The 22,879-nt window shown below is 34.1% G+C and overlaps 1 protein-coding gene across 11 annotated transcripts in view; it reads right to left on the bottom strand.

The window, feature by feature from the left end:
• Positions 1 to 22,879, bottom strand: part of ABCC9 (ATP binding cassette subfamily C member 9) — a 148,550-nt gene that overhangs the window by 51,756 nt on the left and 73,915 nt on the right. For 9 of the 11 annotated variants that reach the window (XM_077870791.1, XM_077870794.1, XM_077870797.1 and 6 more), the window contains 7 exons: positions 21,125 to 21,163; positions 19,753 to 19,854; positions 17,875 to 17,959; positions 16,168 to 16,248; positions 4,725 to 4,862; positions 4,455 to 4,580; positions 958 to 1,054 (listed from right to left, as the gene is read on the bottom strand). In XM_077870791.1, the coding sequence (XP_077726917.1) occupies positions 958 to 1,054; positions 4,455 to 4,580; positions 4,725 to 4,862; positions 16,168 to 16,248; positions 17,875 to 17,959; positions 19,753 to 19,854; positions 21,125 to 21,163 (668 nt within the window). The remainder of the gene's footprint in view (positions 1 to 957; positions 1,055 to 4,454; positions 4,581 to 4,724; positions 4,863 to 16,167; positions 16,249 to 17,874; positions 17,960 to 19,752; positions 19,855 to 21,124; positions 21,164 to 22,879) is intronic. The other 2 variants (XM_077870799.1, XM_077870800.1) reach the window with 1 other exon arrangement.

Below are 22,879 nucleotides of genomic sequence, written 5' to 3'. Positions count from 1 at the left end.
TACTCACCACTGGAACTCCGGATAGAGTAACTGGGCATGATTCCACTTTTAGAGTGCCTTAGAAGTAACCAGCTTAAAATTGTAGAGGCTGATGTTTACAGCACCAGACTTTCTTTAAAAATATTTTTAAATCTAAGGAATGGAAGTGCAAAATCCATTCATTTGTCTGTTCATTCATTCATTCTCTCAATGAGTATTTGTTGAAATACTGAATAGTTATCAGCTGGAATATAAAGGTATCACATTTTGGTGTTCTTTGGCTTGAAATTACAATTTCTTCTCTTTCTTAATTGGCTTGTAGAAATGCAGTCTTCAGCAAAAACTGTATAGCAAACATGAAGTATAGTGCATTTACCCTATGGACTTAAATGGGATTTAGCTTACAAAGTTCTTGGCAACAAATATCAATTATTTCATCTCATTCCTCGATTTTCCAGGAAATCTTTTTTTCTCTACCTTATTAGATCCAGAAAACTGAAACATAACAAATGGCTTTCATCGAATTCTCTTATTCTTCATTGCTCTATTGGCATGAAAACTCCATGAGGATTTACTGAATGATTCAAGTATAAATATTTCAAACCAATATTTCCTTCATATTTCCCATTTATTGTTTATTTCTGAAGGAGTGACATTTTATTAATAACTTGCTTTGGTCATTCTACTAGACCTTTCCAATTTATATGAATATTTACAAACAGGGCCTTTTCTTTTCAGCCCTATCTCACACAGCACTAAGACACACTCAGAAACCACTCACGATGTCTTTTGATGAATTGCACACACCTTTCCTTTGCTCCTATTCTTTTCATTTGCACTATTTTTAGTATTATGTATTTTGCTTAGCTCTTTTCCCCCTGCAAAGTGGCTTCTTATTCTTCACGGGCACACTCATGCATCAGTTGCCAAGGTAAAACAGTCACACTTGAATGTTTCAGATGTAAGAAAAAGATCTACCTTCATCTTCATCCTCCATTTGGGCTTTGGCCTCTCTTGAATACATGGCTCTTCGGAGGGTTTTCCTCTCTAGAGTTGTTTGGTCAGCTTCCATATCCTACAGTAAACACCATATTCATTCATTCATTCAAGGAGCTCACAGCTGCAGGAAGATTTTTGACTTACCAATCAAATTGTGACTGACCCACAATTTGTTAGTTATCTTTGCCAATCTTGGGCTGTTTGCTCTCTCTAGAGATCCACAACTCCTGTCATAGGAGTAGTTGTGAGGCAATGTCTGAGGTTTGTAGGGTTTCAGAGCTCAGAGATGATGCCAATAAGAAGCCAGGAAAAGTACCAACTATACAATAGAACTGACCCCAGGAACAGGGACACCTCCTCCAGCCTTAAGGCATAATTCCATCACTGCTATTTGTTTTATCTTTACCTCATTTTCGGTTACTCCCTGCAATTCTCTAAAGATTTATTCATGTTAGTAAGTATCTTCCTTTAAAAATGCTTGCAATTCTAGACTGGTTAAAACACTGTCACTCACCCCCTCTTATTATAAATTATTAAATCAGAGTGAGTTTCTTTAGGTTCTCACTAAGGCAGGCTGCATAAGAGAAATGGACTTCAATAGGCATTGAAGTAAGCAATGGAAAGGGTTGTTAGGTGCGAGCAGTTTAGGAGAAAGCCCTGGGCGGGGAGGGATATGCAGAAGGAGAAGGAAAACATTCCCCAAACAAACTTGGTGAATTTTTCAGGGTTGCTTCAGATTTGTTGTGTGCTCAAGACAGGGAGAAGCATTTCATTTTCTCCACTCCTCTGCTTCCAACACTCTTGTCCCCTGGGCTTCAGAACTGGAGTGGTAATACCAGTTTTGATACACTGTGGGTTAAATCAGCTGCTGCGGACAGTTTGGGAAACTAACCATAGCTTTGTGTCTATGAGGAAATGCATTCTGAGTTCCAAACGACTGACACACAAACTTTTGGAATCTATGGTAAATTGAGGGCTTTCTGTATTCTCTCTCTCTCTCTCTCACACACACACACACACAATCACAGTTTGGCCATTACATCAATAAACAAACAAACCCTTAGTGATCAGTCTCTAGGTAGTGATCATGGTTGTTGTTGTTTTTGTTTTGGCCTTATACAACATGTGTGATTTAGGAGACTTGCTAGAAGCTCTATTGCTTCCAGATTCTTGGTTAAAAAAGAATAAAAGCTAAAATGTCTCCTGAATAGCATTTTTTCAGAGACAATTTCATATCAGCTTTTAATTTGCCTAATGATATGAAAACTAGTGCTGCTACATGGGATTAAACACAAAATTAAAAATTATTCGATTCTTTGTGTCTAGTGTAATAAAATGAAATGACCCCGCACATTGGAAAACAGCGTATTTGGTTCTTGTTCAACTCTCCCTGCTATGTGAGCAAAAGATTGAACATCTTAGATGCTTAAAAAAATCTGTATTTATTTTCCTTATAAGTAAATGCTCATATTAGGTTCATTACAGGTTAAATATTTTAAATTACATTGACATTTGGCTTAAGTAAATGTGATTTTAATTTCGTTTCTCTTGTAAATATTTCTTGGATGCCTGTTACCGATTGGATCAAGGTGAGGGCTGGAGGCTGGGGGAGGAGGCACCAGATAATACTAGATTATTTTGCTTATAACAATATGAAGATAATGGTGCCATCCAAGATAGAATTTTTTATAATATTTAAATTAGCTCAAAGTGTTATCTCTTCCTTATTGTAGTTTTCACTGCTATCCTTGTAACATATTCTTTTGTTGGCCCCTTAACCCTTAAACTGACAGTTGTGTCTAAAGCCCAGTGATAGGATATTTTGTTTTGCTGTCCTTCTGTGCTTGCTTGATCTGCTTTGGTTGTAGGTCAGCCTTTCTCAACTTGGCACTATTGACATTTTGGCCAGATAACTTTGTTGTTGTCAGCGATGCACTGTAGGATGTTTAGTAACATCCCTGTCTTCTACCCAGGAGACACTAGTGGCACCTGCCCTCTGCCCTCCCCCCAGCTGTGACAACCAAAAATGTCTCTAAATGTTGCCAAATGTCCCCTAGAAAGCAAACTGGACCCTGGTTGAGAACCAGTGCTCTTGGCAAACATGGGATCCTGCCACCTAACAAAGTAAACAAGAAACTGATTCTCCCCTAGTGTGATTCTCCCTGCCTTCAGATGAATTTCTGGTACCTGCCCTTCCCAAGGTGGCAGTAAATCTCCTTCCTTCCCCAGGTGAGGATTCTGGACAGGTGCATGGTTCATTCTGGTTTCTACTGGCCACTGTTCAACCTCACAACTGCATTCACTCTGTCCACACCCTAACTTGCTCCATATCTCTGCCAGCTGATTTATAATCCTGTAATGTGTCTTTAATTATAGAGCTATGCTATCTCAAGTGATCACTTCATTTCTAAATACAACTTAATGGACTTTCTTCCTGGCTTAACAGTCAGTATTACTATAAAATCAAGCCAACAACTCTTTCTCTCTCTTTTTTTTTTTCCAGATCTTCTTTCCAAAGTAAACCATAAGTGGCCCTACTCCTTAAGCTTACGTCATATTCTTTTGTCCCTGGCATCTAGGTCCCTGTAAAAAAAACCAACACAACCACAAGTTGTTCTTTCATTGCACTCAGTCTGGTTTCCAATTCTGTTATCACCTCATTCAATGTTATATTTACATCACACATAACATTATACTGGAATTACACTGAATACAGACCTTGGTTTAAGTCCAATGAGTACCACTTAGTATATGTACTATACAACTTAGAAGTAACTTAACCTCTCTGGGCTTCAATTTTCTCATCTGCAAAAGTGAGACCCTATTTTCTTTACTTATTTTCTGTATTTTCCTTGCTTTTTTTCCTAGGGGTTTGTGAAAATTAAATGAGCTTAAATTAAATGAGTAAAAAAGCCTTTGTGGACTTTAAAAACTATATCAATGTAAAAATTAGTTATTATCTCCTGATCACCTTCCTTCACTCCCCAGCCCTATTCCAGGCATGCATAACAACTTCACTCATAGCTCACAGCTCTTCCTTCTTTCAAAATCATCTTAGATTTTATTTTGCCCATGACTCTCCATTTGCAGGTGGTGAGTGATAATATCCTCACATTACAGATGAAGAAAAGATACACAGAAGAAAAATAAGATAAAATAATGATATACCATACTTCAGCAGTTTAAGTTTTAAATACACATATAATTATAATATGGTTCAAACCCAAATCAAAATCTTCTAAAAACCTGAGAGCACTTCATCCAAAAGATATCATTAGAATTTTATAGTTTCAAAGTAGCCTATTTGTTAATGATATATAAATATACAATTACTTTGGGTTTCAAATGAGGACCATTATATCATCAAATAATAAATGGTAGTACTCCTTTAAACAAATTTTTAATAATTATATGGTATATTCATAACTCTTTTAAAATAGACTCTGAACTCTTCTAGACTATGAGCAATTAATTACCTTTTCTAATTCTTGATCTTGCCGATTCATAAGTGTTTTCCAGTGTTCATAAAGCTCAACATCTTTGGTTTGGATGTCCTTCAAAGTTCCTTCTCTTAGTACACTTCCATCTTTCATGGCTATGATCTAAGGAAAGCACATATTAGCAGAACTATGACAAAAAGCCTTAACTGACCAAATGAATTACTTTTATCTCAGAGAGCATTTCTTAATGTCCTTATTTATATGACTGTAATATTAAAATTAATGAAATTTCTTTTAAACTCTTACCCAGTCAGCATGTGTTAGATACTGTAATTTGTGAGTCACAAGAACAAGTGTTCTTTTGTCATCTTGGAGAAATTTCAAAATCCCTTCTTGCATTAAGTGATCACTCAAGTGAATGTCCAGGGCTGAGAATGGATCATCCTACAACCAGTAAAATGGAGAGAAGAGGAAACAATTTCTATATTCTTGATATAATTAAAATTTTCTAGAAACTAAAAACATAAGTAACTAAGAGTAAATTATCCCTAACATCCAATTTGTTAAAAACCAGACTCTGCAGGGACACCTGGGTGGCTCAGTGATTGAGCATCTACTTTCAGCTCAGGGTGTGGTCCCGGGATCGAGTCTCACATTGGGATCCCCTCAAGGAGCCTGCTTCTCCTTTGCCTATATCTCTGCCTCTCTCTGTGTGTCTCTCATGAACAAATAAATAATTAAAAAAACAGACTCTGTATATGTTTAAATTGTTGAGAAAAGGAAGAAAATTAAAAGTGAAGCTTTTATTTTTCTCTTTCACTTTAAAATTATTTAAAAAGTAAATAACAATATCCCAAGTGGTTTGGATTATTATACAGAACATTCAAGCTCAAAAAACAACACCTCTTGACAAGCTTTAACAACAGACCAAAGAAAGAATAAAAAATAATTCCAGTAGTTGAAACTTAGATAATATAAACAGACAGACTCCAGGCCAAGATGGCAACATAGGAGGCTCCTAAATTTCCCTCCCCCATGGGTGCTCTGCCTATGCAGCTATACACAGAGCAATTCTCTCCGAGACAAATCCAGAAACTAGTTGAGTGACTTCTACACATTGAGAAACTAAGAAAATACCCCATCTAAAAGATAGGAAAGGGTGAGATCACTCTTACCACAAACCTCACCCTCTGCACAACACCATACAATTGGAGGGAATCCTAACTCCCATCTTCTCTCTGAGGAGTGAAGGATTGGGACCATACATCTAGTGCCCCAACTTTTATGGCTGCTACCTAAGGGACAAGCCCTCCAAATTGCTTTGCTTTGAAAGCCAGTGGGGCTTACATTGGTAAGTCCCACAGAAATATAAGAAACAAAAAAGCAGCTGTTAACAGGCACATGCATGAATAAAGTGAGAATTTTAACATAATATATAATATTAACATCAATATTAATATTATTAATACTATAATAATAGTAATTTAAAGCATAAAATATTAAAAAGTAGCAAAGAGAAATCATAGAGCTAAGAATAGAATAGTTGAACTGACAATTTCAATAGAGGACTTAAATAAATAGCTAGATCAGGAAGAATAAAGGATCAGTGAATTGAAAGACAGGACAGTGAAATTAATCCAGTCAGAAGAACAAAAAGAAAAAAGAATGAAAAAGACTGAAGATATCTTAACAGACTCATAGGACACAATTGAGAGGAGCAATATATTCATTATAGGGGTCCCAGAAGGAGAAGTGAAAGAAAGGGGCAAAAAGCTTATTCAAAGAAATAATGGCTGGAAATTTCCCCTACCTGGGGAAAGAAACATACATCCAGTTCCAGAAAACCCCAAAAGTACCAAAAAAAAAAAATGACGAACTGAAAGACAGCCAAACTAGGCACATTAAAATTGAATTGTCAAAAGTTAGACAAAAAAAGAATCTTAAAAACAACAAGAGAAAAACAACTTGCTACTTATAAGGAAATCCCCATAAGTATATAAGATTTTTCAGCAGAAACTTTGCAGGCCAGAAGATAAGCTATACTTATATGAGATACATAGGTTTTAAACCAAAGACTGTAACAAGAAACAAAGTTCATTTTATAATGAGGGGATCCATTTATCAAAAGATCACAAAAAATTTAAATACGTACCCGGCATCGTATTTACATATTTACATCATATTTACGTATTTATATTTAAATATGTAAAGCAAAAGTTGATAGATCCGAAGGGAAAAATAGACAGCAACACAATAATAATAGGACTTCAATACTCTACCTTCAACAATGGACAGATCATTTAGACAGAAATAAAATAAAATACAGAAAATACCAGCATTACCCTGATACCAAAAGCAAAGATGTTAGAAAAGTACAGACCAATATCCTTGATGAATGTAGACGTAAAAATCCTCAACAAAACATTAACAAACCGAATTCAACAGTACATTAAAAAGAATACACACACACACACACACACAAAAGAATACACATCATGATTAAGTGGGATTTATTCCTGGGATACAAGGATGGTTCATCATATGCAAATCAATCAATGTGATATATCACATTAACAAAATGAGGAATTAAATGAGGAATTAAAATCATAAATCATCTCAATAGGTGTAGAAAACACACTTGACAAAAATCAACATCCTTTCATGATAAAAACTTCAAAAATTTGGATATAGAAGATATGCATCACAACATAACGAAAACCACATATGACAACCCCACAACTAAAGTCATTTTCAGTGGTGAGCAGTTGAAAACTTTTCTAGTAAGATCAGGAAGGAGACAAAGATATCCACTCTCACCATTTTTATGCAGCACAGTACTAGAAGTCTTAGCCAGAACAAAGAGGCAAGTAAAAGAAATAAAAGTCATTCAAACCAAAAAAGGAAGAAGTAAAACCTCTGTTTGCAGATGAAAAATATTACATGTACAAATCCACCAAAAACTGTTAGAATAAGTGAATTATAGGATATGAAGTTGATACATGAAAATCATTTGCATTTCTGTACACTAAGAATGAACTATAGAAGGGAAATTAAGAAAACGATACCATTTACAATTACTCAAAAAGATTAAAGTACCTAAAATGAATTTAATCAAGGAGGTGAATATCTTTGCACTGAGGAAATTGGTGAAAAAATTAAAGAGGAACAGATGGAAAGATATTCTTGTGTTCATAAACTGTAAGAATTAATATTGTTAATATGTCCAACTATCTAAAGTTATCTATAGATTCAGTGTAATCCTTAGCAAAATTCCAATAGTATTTTTCACAGAATAGAAAAAAAAAATCCTTGGGCAGCCCGGGTGGCTCAGCAGTTTAGCGCTGCCTTTGGCCCAGAGCCTGATCCTGGAGACCTGGGATCGAATCCTGTGTCAGTATCCCTACATGGGGCCTGCTTCTCCCTCTGCCTGTGTCTATGCCTCTCTCTCTCTCTCTCTCTGTATCCCATGAGTAAATAAATAAAATCTTTTAAGAAAAGAAAAAAATCCTAAAATTTGTATGGAATTACAAAAGACCCCAAATAGAAAAAAAAAAAAAAATTCCTGAGAAACAACAAAGCTGAAGACATCACATTTCTTGATTATAAACTATATTACAAAGCTATAGTAATCAAAACAGAATGATATTGGCATAAAAACTGACACACAAATTAATGGTACAGAACAGAAAGTCCAGAAATAAATCCGTGCATATATAGTCAATTCATTTTTGACAAAGGAGCCAAGAATATACCATGACAAAAGGACAGTTTCTTCAATAAGTTGTGTTGGGAAAATCATAAGCAAAAATTTGAATGAAACTGGCCTACCACCTTGACACCATACACAGAAATCAACTCAAAAGGGATGAAGGACTTAAAGCAAAATCTGAAACCATAACAGAAAAAACATAAGTAGTAAGCACTCTGACATTGGTCTTGGCAATGATTTTTTTGGATTTGACATCAAAAGCAAAGGCAACAAAAGCAAAAATAAACAAGTGGGATTACATCAAACTAAAAAGCTCTGCAGCGCAACTATAGAATGAAGTAAAATATTTGAAACTATATATCCATAAGGAGTTAATATTACAAACATACAAAGAACTTTTACAATTCAATAGCTAAAAAGCCCAAATGACCCAATTTAAAAATGAGCAAAGAACCTAAACAGACAATTTCCAAAGCCATAAAATTGACCAACAGGTACATGTTCAACATCACTAGTCATTAGGAAAGATCAAATCAAAACCACAATAAAGTATCCCCTCATACCTCTTAGAAAGTCTATTAATAAAAATACAAGCTAGTGAGGATGTGAAACAAAAGGGAACATTTGTATACTTCTGATGGGAATGTAAACTTATGTTTACATAAGTCACTATGGAGAACAGTGTAGGTCCCTCAAAAAATTAAAACTAGAACTACAATATCATCCCACTTCTTCATATATATCCAAAGGAAATGAAATCCATTATCTCAAAGAAATACTCCCATGTTCACTACAGCATTATTCACAATAGCCAAAGTATGGGAACAACGTGTTTCTATCAAAGATGGATGAATAGATAAAGAAAATGTGCTTCTCTTGTTCTTTCTTTCTCTCTCACATACAGACACACCCGAGTATTATTCAGCCATGAGAAAGAATACTCTGACATTTGCAATAACTATGTATGCACTTGTAGGACATTACACTATGTGAAGTAAGACAGAGAAAGATAAATACTGCATGCTATCACTTCTATGTGGAATCTAAATTTAAAAAGCCAAACTCTAGAAACACAGAATAGAATGATAGTTGACAGGGTCTGGGGGCAATAGGGAGAAGTTGGTAAAAGAATACAAACTTTCAGTTATGAGATGAATAAGGTCTAAGGATCTAAGGTATAACATGGTGACTACAGTAGGTAATAGTGTATTATAAAACTAGAATTTGCTAAGAGAGCAGAATTCATGTGTTCTCATTCCCCTCAAAAATGTAAATATGTGAGGTAATGGATGTATTAATTAACTCAAGGCTGGGAATCCTCTCATATGTATATATTTATCAAATTATCATGTACATTTCAAATATATTTTCTTTGTCAAATATACTTCAATTAAAAAAAGAAATTTAAGGGGGAATCTAACTCTAGCCAAGTTAACTACCTTTGGTAGATCAAATCAACAATCATCATAGGAAAATATAAGTATTTAGAGGCTCTACAATATATTATCTACAATATTCGGGATACAGAAAAAAATTAACAAATACATAAAGTAATGGGAAAGTCTGGGCCATAGTCAAGAGAAAAAGCAGTCAGTAGAAACTATGACTCAAGATGACTCAGATATAAGAATTAATAGCCTTTTAAACAGTTATTGTAGATATACTCAAGGACTTGAAAATATATTTTTCAAGGTAAAGAGGCATAAAAATATTAGATTAAATGAGATAATATAAATAAAGTACTTAGTATAGTACCAGATAAATAATAGACACTAAATAAATAACAGCTATTATTATATTATCAGTATTAATAGTAGTAACTGCAAAAATATCATACCTACCACTGAACTGGCAACAACTGTCTTGGGAAGAAAGGAAATTTTTATGTACCAAGTGATTAAGACATTTAGAAAATAATTTAGCAAATTGTATTAATTGAAAAAAAATTTAAAAATACAAAAATTATATTAATTGGTGATGATATTCCTGTTCATTATTTCAACACATATTTTATTTTTATATACAGCATCATAGTAGATGCTTGATGGTTTGGAATCCTGAGAAGAAGAAAACTAGAAACTACTAAAGAAAACTGGAATGTTTCCAGAAAACAATGAATTAAAAAAGCAATTGACATGCAGAGAGGATGGTGAACAGATACATAATCACCAATTAGAATTATTATAACACAACATCATAATGGGAATGAGAGAAACTCAGGAGCAAAGAAGTAGAAAATAGTAGGGGTTTCTGGTAGAGAATTGGGAAGAGTGGAACAGTGAAAAAGGAATCATAAGTGTTTCCTTCATCATACCTAGTTCTTTGTTGTTTCACCATACATGCAATATGAAACAAATTTTTACTTTGTCTTATGGGATCAAAAACAAAGTCTACTCATTCTACTACACTTAGGTTACATAATTGACATATTTATAAATTATAACTGGGGGAAGGATTTCTAAACAATTGAGTAAGCACAATCACAGTGTGTATACACAGATAAATTGCATTGGCTAATTATCTGGACACTGAAAAATAAAAGCAATTTTTATTGAGACACATTAATATCTCAAAGTTAGAATAAATGCATCTATGTGGTCATTATGCTAGTGATACAATTAACTCAATAATTTCACAAAAGTCTCCATCACTCTGCCTGCATCGACAGAACCTATAAGCAAGATGATTTTATTAAAGTATTTAGAAGAAGCCTTATGAAAAATAAATATAGCAAGGCATTTAGAATAGTTAAAGCATGATTTAAAATTACAATAGCTTTAATAAAACCAGTCTAGATTTCATAGTGATGAATAAAGAAGCAATATAATTAATATCTTCAAACAGCTTTTATGGGAATAAATTTAACAACAGAGACATGTCTACTGTAATCTCATTTATTTAAATCATGCATCATTTTTGGACAATGTAATATTATCATTACACACACACATATATACACATACATATCTTTTTTTACACATACATATCTTAATGTTCATGTATATATACTTTAAACATGATAATTAAACAAAATAGGCTTAATGACATAATTATCTTGATTGTCCTGAAATTCTTTTGGATGACATAAGGAGATATTTCAAAATCTTTCAGAACCTCTAGAGCATCTTAATGAACATTAATTATTTCTGAAATGTTCCAAGAGGAAGTATTTATAGGACACTGAATTACCTTTCTACTACCATCCAGTGAATTTCTTTTTTTGAATGATCATGGATATCAGCTTCTACTTGTCATTTAGCTTCTTTTTATAACAAGAAGAAACTCCTATTTGAATTTTCTAATTGTTAGATTTTGGATGAGTAATAGAGAGACCAACTGCCAATATATGGAATTTCTTTCAACAGAGAAGTTATAATGGAATTTAAGAATTCTTTAAAAGGGAGAGTTCAGGTATCAATAGAAAGTGATGTGGGATAAAGCAATGTTTCCACAGAAGTGGAAAAATATCACCAGTATTAGGGTTATACTAACAAAGGTTTTTCTCTCTCTCCATTTCCAATAAAGCAGCAAGATATAATGACCAAAGCTACCAGCAGATCACTGATTTTCAAAATTCAGGTAATTATTGTAGAGGTAACCTGATTGTTTCTGAAATAAATCACTGCCTCTGATTCCAAAAAAACCCTAAGAATCCCTTGTGATACAGACAAAACTATTCCAAATAATTCTGAAAATTTTTCACACAGAAATAGAACATGAATTGGAAATGGGTTTTTGATCATTCAATTTGGTTTTCTAGAAAAGCCTGACTTTAAATTTGTCAGATAGTAAGGCATAATGGAAAGTCCATAGTCTCTAAATTAAGGGGCTCAAATTTTAGTCATGACTCTACCTCTCTGATGCTGAATAGTTTTCCAAACTCGGTTATTTCATTTGCAAAATGGGGATAATAAAGCGACTTGTCAGCACATAAAATTACTGCAAAGATCAAATAAAACCGTGTTCTAAAAGTCTCTGTAAAGTGTTTTAGAAGTGTTATATTATTATTTTCTTATAAATAAAGTCATGGTAGACTAATATTTTGCTAATCCCTTTTAAGCATCACAGTGAGAGGTTAGTGACTTCCAGGAATCTCTTAATAAGGAAGAGTGCAGTGGCTAAGAATACAGACTATGAAATTGGGCCTTCTGGGTTTGTATGCTTGCTTCCCTATTACTATCTGTGTTACTTTGGATACATTATCCTCCAAAGCCTCAGTATCTTCATCCATAAATAGCAGTAATAATAATAATAATAATAATAATAATAATAATAATAATGCAAAACTTAACAGGATCATTCTGAGAATTAAGTGAACTATGTGTATAAATCATGTCTATCATAAAATCATAAAATCTTTGATCCCAAAGACTATCATAAAATTAGAATCATGCCTATCATAAAAAGCTTTTATGAATGGTTGGTATTGGGATGCCTGGGTGGCTCAGTTGGTTAAGTGTCTGCCTTTGGCTTAGGTCATGATCCCACTGGGTCCAGCATTGTCCTCCCTGCTCAGTGGGGAGTCTGCTTCTCCTCATGCCCCTCCCTCTGCTTATGCTCTCTCTCTCTCTCAAATAAATTTTTTAAAAATCTTGGATAAAAAAAAGGATGTTTACTATCATTTATATGCCATAGCTTCATTATGGAGCCTTTTGGTGTTATAATCAAACGTAATTTTTTTTCCTTTTTTTTAATAAATTTATTTTTTATTGGTGTTCAATTTACCAAAATACAGAACACCCAGTGCTCATCCCGTCAAGTGCCCCCCTCAGTGCCCATCACCCATTCACCCCCACCCCCCACCCTCCTCCCCTTCCACCACCCCTAGTTCGTTTCCCAGAGTTAGGAGTCTTTATGTTCTGTCTCCCTTTTATATAACTTAATAAATATCTAGGTTTAATGGTTTGGGAATCATTCATTCTTTAAGATTCAGTTTGTATATGAACATTTTGGGGAGATACTTCTTTTAAAGAAAGCAAGTCAAAAGACCAATTCAGTGAGTAAACAATTCTTCATTTTCAAGAGCATATTATTTATTTTTATATACATACTGTTCTAACTATAATATATTCTTCCTATATTCAGTGAATATGTGTAAGTAGTATATGCTTTGCATGGATATACTTTTGGAAATAACTTATAAATATATTCACTGGTACACACAGCACATTTTTAGATGACATAAGGCTTCAAAAATAACTAATATACTTGATACATTATTAAGATGTTTCCATTTGGCTTTGATATTGTATAAAAGCTGATGTGATAAAGCTTAATTAAAACAAAACGTAACACCCAAGTAATTATTTGTGCAAGATCCTTAAAAATTGGAGTAATGTTCTTTTCTCCTTTGTTTGCCCTACCCAGCACAGAAGATAGCACTGAGGATATTCACTATATATTAATGGATGGAAAAGTAGGGGGGAAGGAAGGGAAAGGAAAGAGAGAGATGGAGGAAGGGGAAGAGGAAGGTAGGAAGGAAAGAACATAAAGGGGGAGAGGCAAAAGGAAGGGGAAAACAGGACATTATAGGTAGTGATTTGACAGTATTATATATTTTAGAGAATCTTAGCTGATCAGAAAAACAATACTCAACAGACATGCTGTCCTATCCCAGATTTTGCCACTCACTCACTAGCCATTAGTCCCTGGGTAAAGCACTCTATACATACGTTTCTTCATCTAACATAAGGATACCATCTACCCTCACAAAACACTCATAAGAATCAATTGGGGTAATATTGTGGTTCAGAGTGCTTTGTTAATTTGAAACAATGGAAGTGTAAGATTTCATTTTGAGATAACTATTAAAACACATCAAAAGTATTTTTTTGCTGCTAAAATATTCAATCTCAGGTTGCAATGAAGTACATTTAATATTTAGATCATAAGATTCAATAATTTCAAGGTTATCTGAGCTGATCAGAATGCATCCAAGACACGCTTTTTCAAAGGGACTCTGATGTACACTATTACATCCAAGACTAAGAAAAGTTATAGAAATTATATTTTGTGGAAGAATTAAAATATTAAGCTTGCTTGGCTTAGAGAAAAGTAAATCAAGGGAAGTTGTGGAAATAATGTTAATGTTGAATATGGCTGCATAAAGGAAATATATGCTGCTGTAGAAGTAGAAGGAAACCCAATTAATGAAAAATCCACAGAAGCAAATTGTAATCACATAATAACTTTCCAATAAGAGCTATCCATGGGAAGCAGAATAATGGCTCCCAAAGCTGTCCAAGTCCTAATTTCCAGAACCTGTAAATATGTTACCACCTTACATAGTAAATGGGACTTTACACATATGATTAAGATTAAAGACCTTGAGATTGGAAAATTATTCTGGATAATCTAGATGGTTCCAAGCTAATTACATGAATCCTTAAGAGCAGAGAACTTTCCCAGCTGTGAAGAGAGGAAGATGTGACTAGTAAAAATGGTCAGATAGAAAGTTGCTGGCTTTGAGGATGAAAGAAGGCAGCCATGAGCCAAAGATTGTGTGCTGTCTCTAGAAGTTGGAAAAGGCAAGGAAATGGACTTCCCCTCAAGCCTCCAGAAGAGAACACAGCCCTACTGACATGGATTTTTCACTCTATGAGATCCACTTTGGACTTCTAACCTTCAGAACCATCACATTGTACATATTATTTAAATCACCAATTATGGTAATTTGTTATGTGAGCAATAAGAAACTTATACACTTAAAAAAAGAAACTTATACACTAACCAACAAGGAAAAGAGCACTTTGAAGTTAAGCAGTTTGTCTTCAGAGAGAGTCATCAAAAAGCTGTTAGAGGTGATGTAAAAATAATCCTATAATGAATGGATGAAAATCTACAATAAATTAACCCTATGACTTCTTTGAATTCTACGACTCTACAAGTGAAATAAGACAGGGTTATTGAATTGAAAGCAATGAACTGAATGAACAGGGATGGAATACTAAACCCAGAGAACCTTGGTGTCTTTCAGATTTCTTCAGGTGGTTCAGCCATTAACTGATCCCAAAATTCAGTTGTGGGTCTATCCACTATGAAAGGGATTTACAACTACATAAGTGACTGCTAGATCCTGCTATGGTTTTAATGGTGTATTTTCCTAGAAAATTTTGGGGACAAGTATTCTTAGGGAGATTAACCTGAAGTGAATTTCCAGTATGTCCAAATTCTACTCCTATCCCCAGGAATAGATCCGAATTTAGGGGGAAACTCCAAAACCAACCTACTTTTTGAAGAGTTTCTAGATATTAGATAGAGTGAAAACTCTAAAGAAAGTCTAGAAACTAGATTTATAAATGGTTAATAACTGCACATAGGAGAAGGCAGAGGAAAGATGCATTTACATAGTCTGCTAGTCTCTAATATACATACTTGTAAGTTAAGTTATTTTGGCTATCTCCTGCTGGAAGATCCAACTTGGAGCAAAACTCATAATCAACATAATCATCAAATTCTGTTTGTGGATACATAGGAAGAACAAAGTTTTTTTGTTTTTTTTTCCCCAGGATATATATGAGAATCATCCATGGAGCTTCTTTACAACTCAGATTCTAGACTCTGCTCTTATAAATCTGGTAGGTTGAGGGTGGTACCAAAATTTCTATAGTTTTAAAAGGTTTACAGTCAAAGCTTATGCACAGCCTGAATTGCACACCATTGGAATGGAGTACTATGCTTACTTACTCCTACATCCACCAGGAGTACATTTTTTAGTCCTTCTTTCTTTATCAACAAATAGAAAAAAGAAGATATATGATCCTGTCCAGTTGACCCAACACCATACAGACATTTGTTAATGAATCTCATGGTTATAAAACTCATATATGCAACACTTTAGGGCGCCTAAGTCTTTTGGACACCAATCCAGATACCCCAACTCTCAACTGTATATGATCCTCTGGTGTTTGCACTATGGGATTTTGTTTCCTAATGATTTCAGAAATTAAACTGTCTTTCCTTCAGTTACTTGACTTGTCTCTTTAAAGGCTCATTTGCCCAGAGGGAAAAATGAGGTAGAAATAAAGGTCATATTCTCACCAAAAAGACAATGTTGGTATTTTGATAGAGAGCTCGTGCCACACAGATTCTTTGCCTCTGACCCCCACTCAGGTTGATGCCCTAGAGGAGAAATAGCTGTAAACATCCACTCTTTCCAATAGTAACTAATCTACTGGTTAAAAATTCTCTTTAAAATATGAACTTTTTAAAAAAAAATCTTAAATTAATGGTAATTTATTTTTTATTTAAATTCAATTAGCTAACGTATAGCATACCGTTAGTTTCAGATATAGTGTTCAATAATTTATCAGTTGCATGTAACACTCAGTGCTCATCAAATCAAGTGCCCTCCTGAATGTCCATCACTCAATTACCCCAATCCCCTACCCACCTTCCCTCCAGCAACCTTCAGTTTGTTTCCTGTAGTTAAGAGTCTCTTTTGGTTTTTCTCCTGCTCTGATGACTTCCCATCCAGTTTTTCCTCCTTTTCCCTATGATCCTCTGTGCTGTTTCTTATATTCCGCATATGAGTGAAATCATATGAAAACTGTCTTTCTCAGATTTACTCATTTCACTCAGCAATTAAATTGTGATAACATTGTTAAGATAAAATGAAACTGTCTAGTGGTCAATACTTCACAATTATAATATTGAGATAATTTTTTATTGTAACACTAATCCTTTTTTTATTCTGATAGACAGCTCTGCTGTACAAAGGCATAATAACCAAACATGTGGCAAGTACTAAACACTGAAAGTAACTCCAAAATTTTTACCAGTTTTGTGAATTATGACTGTAGTTTATTTAACATATACCTCTTAAATTTGATATTACCAATTATGTTCAACAAAATTATATAGCAAAATACTTCTATATAATTGAGTACTAATTACAAAAATTTTTAAACTATATGGAGTGTGTAGTATGTGCTAGGCTTGTGTAAATGCCTTTAAACCCCTTAATTCTTTTATTCCTTATAGCAGTTGATCCAACACCAATGATATAGGTATCATTCCCTTTACAGACAAGGAAACTAAAGCTCAGAGAAGTTAAGTCCATGCTCATAAGTACTATACTGTGCTGCAATCAAGAATAGCCATTAAGAACACAGACTACAGAGTTAGACAAATCCTAGCTGTATCAATAACTGGGCAAGTTCTTCAACCTTTCTCAACTTAGTTTCCTCAGTTGCAATATGCAGATAATGATGACACCTATATTAAAAAAATTGCTGTAAAAATAGATAATGCATAAAATTTTTTCCCAGTACTTAAAATCTATAATGGTCAAAATATTTTAGGCAAAATTGTTATAAAGGTTATATACAGGCATAAATATATTTTAGCTGCTCAGAATAGTAGACATCACCATAAAATATGTTTTCACAAAGAAAAACTAAGGACACTCTAACAATAAGTAGATGTTGACAAGAGTGGAAGAAGTTGGAAGCAATCTCAGTTTCAACTCCAAGTAGATAAAAATACATTTGATCAAAGGCAGGAACTGCTTTATATTCCTTAAGAACTCTCTAGTAGCTAGCACAATGTTACATATAAGGTGGTCACCCAACAAACACTTAAGAGTGGTTTAAAGTTCCTATGCTCCCATTTCTGGAACCCATCGCTAGGACCATGCACAGCCCCTAAGCTCTCAGATTTCATTATGCTCCATTAAAGGTTAAAGACACTCAGGAAACTTTTCTAGATTTTTATTTATTGTTTAATTAAACTATATACATAGCTCACCCTCTCTCCAATTTCAGTTTGGTCTCCAAAAGGTAGTAAGTCAATATCTGGTTGAAGAGAACAGGCATCTGTAACAGCTTTGTACCTTTGGGAGAAATTATTTTGAATTTTTAGATCACTATTAATATACTGCTCATAAATTAAGTCCCAAGTTCAATATCTTGGAAGCCGAAATACAACATTTACTGAACAATTTAATACATACTAGCCTCTACAGTAGGTTTGTGGATACAAAGATAATTAGATATTGATTCCCACTCTTATAAAACTACTAAATGGAGCAGAAGACTGATACAGAAATATATCATAAAATGGATCTCCTTAAGTGCTACAGCAGAGGTAACAAATGCTCCTAGGATACATAGAAAGAAATGGCTGACCACTCTGAGAAATTAGTGATGACTCTGCAAAGGAGATGACACATAAGCTGTATCCAGAGGATAAGCTATAATTTGCTGGGAAGAAAATGAGGGAAAGAAAGCTTCAGGAACTGCATGAAGATGAAAAGGTCATGGTGGATCTCAGGGACAACAGAAGGCTCACTAGAGCTGAAACACTGGTTGTGGGTGGGTGTCTGTGCATGCTGAAGGGAGGATATGGAAGGTGTTGAGGATTGACAATACTCAAATAGATCTAAGGCTGGGACTGGAAATGATAAATTGGAGGTATAGGGAAGCATGGGGATAGGGAATGCTGGGGAAAATATCCATAGTTTCATTTTCTCAATCACCTAGTCTTAAAATATTCAAAAGTCATTCTTGAGTAATCCCTCTGCTTCTTCTTGCTCTTATTTTTCCATTCTTATCCTAAATGGCTTTTTGTCAACCTTTTCTTTTTTTTCTATTTCTATTTCTTCTTTTCTATTTCTGCCCTTCCAAGCATGGCAATGGACATTGCATGGCCTAGACCATTATTTCAACAAACATCTAAAATGTCTCCTTGCTCTGAATTGAGAATCATCCTGTATGTATCTGCCATTACAGTTCCAGATTCCACATCACATTTCCTTTGTTATTTCTCTTTCTAAAACTTTCTGTGCTTCCCCAGAATGCACTGAATTCTATCCAGTCAGTGTTTAAGGCACTCCACTACATCATCTCAGCTTTTATTTATAATCTAGTTCATCACTGTCAATACACATAAATCCTTTTTTGACTGGTTTGTTCCCCAGTTCCCATGGGAATGATCCCATGTAACTCAGGTTTTTCCTCCCATACTTCCTTCCCCTCCTCATGCCTCTCCTCTGACCTAACTCTCCTTAACTTTCAAGTCTTGGGTTAGGGTTTTAAGACCCAGCCTTGAAAGAATGGCTTCAGGAAAGGGTCATTCCTTTGTACATGACTATCACCAGGGTGTTATTTATTTATTTATTTATTTATTTAAATTCAATTAATTAACATATGGTGTATTACTAGTTTCAGAGGTAGAGTTTAGTGATTCATCAGTTGTATATAACACCCAGTGCTCATTACATCAAGTGCCCTCCTTAATGCCCATCGCCCAGCTACCCTATGACCCCACTCCCTCCCCTCCAGCAACCCTCAGTTTGTTTCCCAGAGTGAGAGTCTTTTATGGCCTGTCTACTCTGGTGGTATTTAAAGATGGTTGAAAGATGGCCAATTCTGGTTATTCTCAGTAACTAGAGCTCTCAGATCCCACATTCTTCCTCTTCTTTCCACAGACCACTTTCCTTCTGCTCCTTGGATTTTCCTTCTACTCACCAACAACCTCAGTAACCCTCTGCACCCTCCTCCCAATTCTATTTTGGCTTTTAGTTTTGGTGTCCACATTGTTCTCAATAAATGTATAGGATGGGCTGACATAAGGATTAGAAATAGTTGCTCATTTTAGATCTAATTTTTATACATTCCAAATTACCTCTGCTTGTTGAAAGGACTTCCAAAGGTAATATTTTCTTCTACTGTAGCATTTAATAGCCAAGGCTTTTGAGCTGCATAAGCCACAGAATATCTGTTCCTACTGGAAAATGGAAAAGAAAAACAAAATACCAAAATCATACAATGGTGTTGTGTTGTATGTGTATTTTAGTAAAACTGAGGAAAATAAAAGTTGATAAACAGAAATGGAAAGCTTCTAAAAAAGAACATTTTAATAACCTCCAACCTTATTATTTGTTGGTTAAGTATTTCACCTAAATTAAAAGGATTAGAATTTAATCAAAATGTTTCCCAATGTGCAATTTGATTTTGTTATGCCAAAGAAGTGTTTAAATAAACTGAACATTTATTTTCTAAAATGACTATAATTTTAAAATAATTAAAAGATTAATAGCAACACATTCTCTTTGATAGACACATATATTTTACTTCATATTAAAAGTATTTTATATAACTATTAATTTATATGCAGACCTTAGAAATAGACATGAATTGGTACTGTGTCTGTGATTTAATCACATTAACATACTTTAAGGTAATAATTATTTCAAAATAGAATAATATATTGAGGAGTCCATTTCAATACTGAAATAACTATACATTTAAAAACTACATATTTCAAACCATATTGAAACCATTTATTTTTTAGGAATTATAACCTCTTCCTTCTCCCCATTTTTTTTTTTTTTGGCTTGCAAATTCTACCAGATGTCTATGCATCAGACTTTAATTTGCAATAACCAGGAAAATGGATGTGAGCTGAAGATAAAGAAGATGATGGGATTGGGGTAGCAAAGGAGTCAGTTTAAAAGTCACACTTTCACTGTTAGTTCATGATCTGTAAGTACTAATTAAGGAATTAAGGTTAAAAGATAGTAAGGTTAAGGAAAAGGATAATTAGAAATGCTCAGTGATCATCCTGAAACATTATGTCTTAGAAGTTTAAAAGACATGATAATACACAATATGCTAGTAGTTTCTTAAATAACATATGTGCAGCAAAACAGTGGTTCCCAACTTTTGACATGTCTACTTCCCCTCCTCCGTGGTCTTCCCATCTCTACCTCATGGAAAGACCCCATCACTGTTTAACTTATAAATAATATACATATTCTTGCATTTTTATTCTATGAAATCCCAAAACCAATTGGCTAAGAACAGTTTGAGTTTCAACTCAAACAGCCTATAAATGTTGGGAACCACTGCTATTAGAAATATGTTGTACATTTTAATAAATAACTTCGTACATCATCAGAATGAATAAAATGACCAGGAGTAAGAGATTGAGTATTAAGTAAAGTCTGAGGAAGAAAGTTATTCTTATTAAATGCAGATTAAAATAGAAATAATACCTTCTGGTTGCTTCAAAAGAAGGTTCAGATTCATTTACACTGCAAGTATGGCAAACAATGTTCATTAATTATGAAATATAAATATAGAATGAATGTGTGCATACATCAGGTAAGAAATAAAATAAACATTGAACACATTAAATAGCTATATTTCCCAAATGGTTTTTGATATTAATTTCAAAGACAAACTAGACAGATAATAATTTTCTTTTATGTCTTTATCAGCTAGGAAAGAATTACTTAGTAAGCTTTCAAAAGACAGATAGCACTGTTCTATTTACATACAAAATCTAGGTTCATACAGTGACCTGGGTTCTACCCCAACTCTGTTCCAACTAGCTGTATCAGTTTAGGTAATCTTCCTAGAATAGTTTCCTAGTCTGTATAAGGATTTGGTACCTCCAAGGTCTCCCTACCTTTAAAATTCAAATTAAATCGACTTAAATTCCTAATTAACTACCCTACAACATGAAAGGAAGAACCTATTAGGGGCTCTAAACTTAAAAAGTTTAGACACAGCCTGGCCGTTAAGGAATTGGTGAAAAAGACAGACATGTACAAAAGGCCAAACTGCAACATTTGGGAGTAATTAATTATTGTTTGATCTGATTTACGTATAAACAGATGTTTGTCTAAAAACATTTAGGTATATCTATGTTATGGGAAAAAAACATCTGTAGACTTATTCATTTACTGTTCTGAATTTTAACAATGTAGTTGAATTCCATCATTCTGAAAGACCTAAATTCAAAAACCACACACAAAATTAAAGTCCAGTGGAACTCCAAAAAATAGACCCAATTTGGTTTTGGAAAGCATCATATACTTTTATGGAGAAAATATACCTAAGTATGCTGCCTGGTGATATTTAGCTTTGAGCTATTAATGATACAATTTTCAGCATGCACATTGCTAATGACATCTTGATATGGTTAATGGCAGCAGGAAAAAACAATCTCGGACTAAAAATTCCCTCTCAATAATGATTATTCCCTGACTTAGGTTGCTCACAAAAAAATAATGAAATATACAATTTCCCAAGTGATAGTTCCATAAATATGCTTTAGATATCAAGAAATTTGAGGTTTTAATAGTAAAAAGCCAATGAATGACCTCAATGGTTTTAGTTAATTTGAGGAAAATGGAAAACAGAAGAAGAGAAGCAGGAATATGGCAGAAATTAATTTGCCTACTGGCCATCCAGCTGGAAGTGCAAATTAGATGTGTGGAAATGCTCATCAAACATTTGAAGATGTCAACCCAAACTGGACACCATCAATTTTTTTCAATTACTATTGGTTAGATTCCAACTATATTTATCCAATATCAATTTTAAAGTATTTATTGATTACCTCCCTCAGTAAAGAACACCCAATCCATGTTTGGCAAGCCAGTGTACACAGCAGAGTTGCTGCCAGAGGAGTAAGTAAGAGTGGTCTAGATGAAGTAAAGATGAAGAGCATTTCAAGACCGCGTAAAACACATACTGGACGGCCCTGAGTTATGGTAGCCTTACGAGAACTGATGTAAATTCGGCATGGCTAAAATGTGGGTGTAAATGGCAAATGAAGAAAGGTATGTAGTGAACTTAAAAAACATGCACAGCCAGATAGTGAAAGGGTTCATAAACCATTTTTACGTAGTTTGAACTTGTCTTCAGAACTACGTAAAAACAGTGAAAAGGTTTAAATGAGACAGAGAGAGAGGTTCAGTTCAGAAATACACTCGCAGAATGTAACAAAAGAATTGGAGGGA

Source organism: Canis aureus, chromosome 25 (genome assembly GCF_053574225.1).
Source record: "Canis aureus isolate CA01 chromosome 25, VMU_Caureus_v.1.0, whole genome shotgun sequence".
NCBI lineage: Eukaryota > Metazoa > Chordata > Mammalia > Carnivora > Canidae > Canis > Canis aureus.
This window is presented reverse-complemented; position numbering and strand designations above follow the sequence as displayed.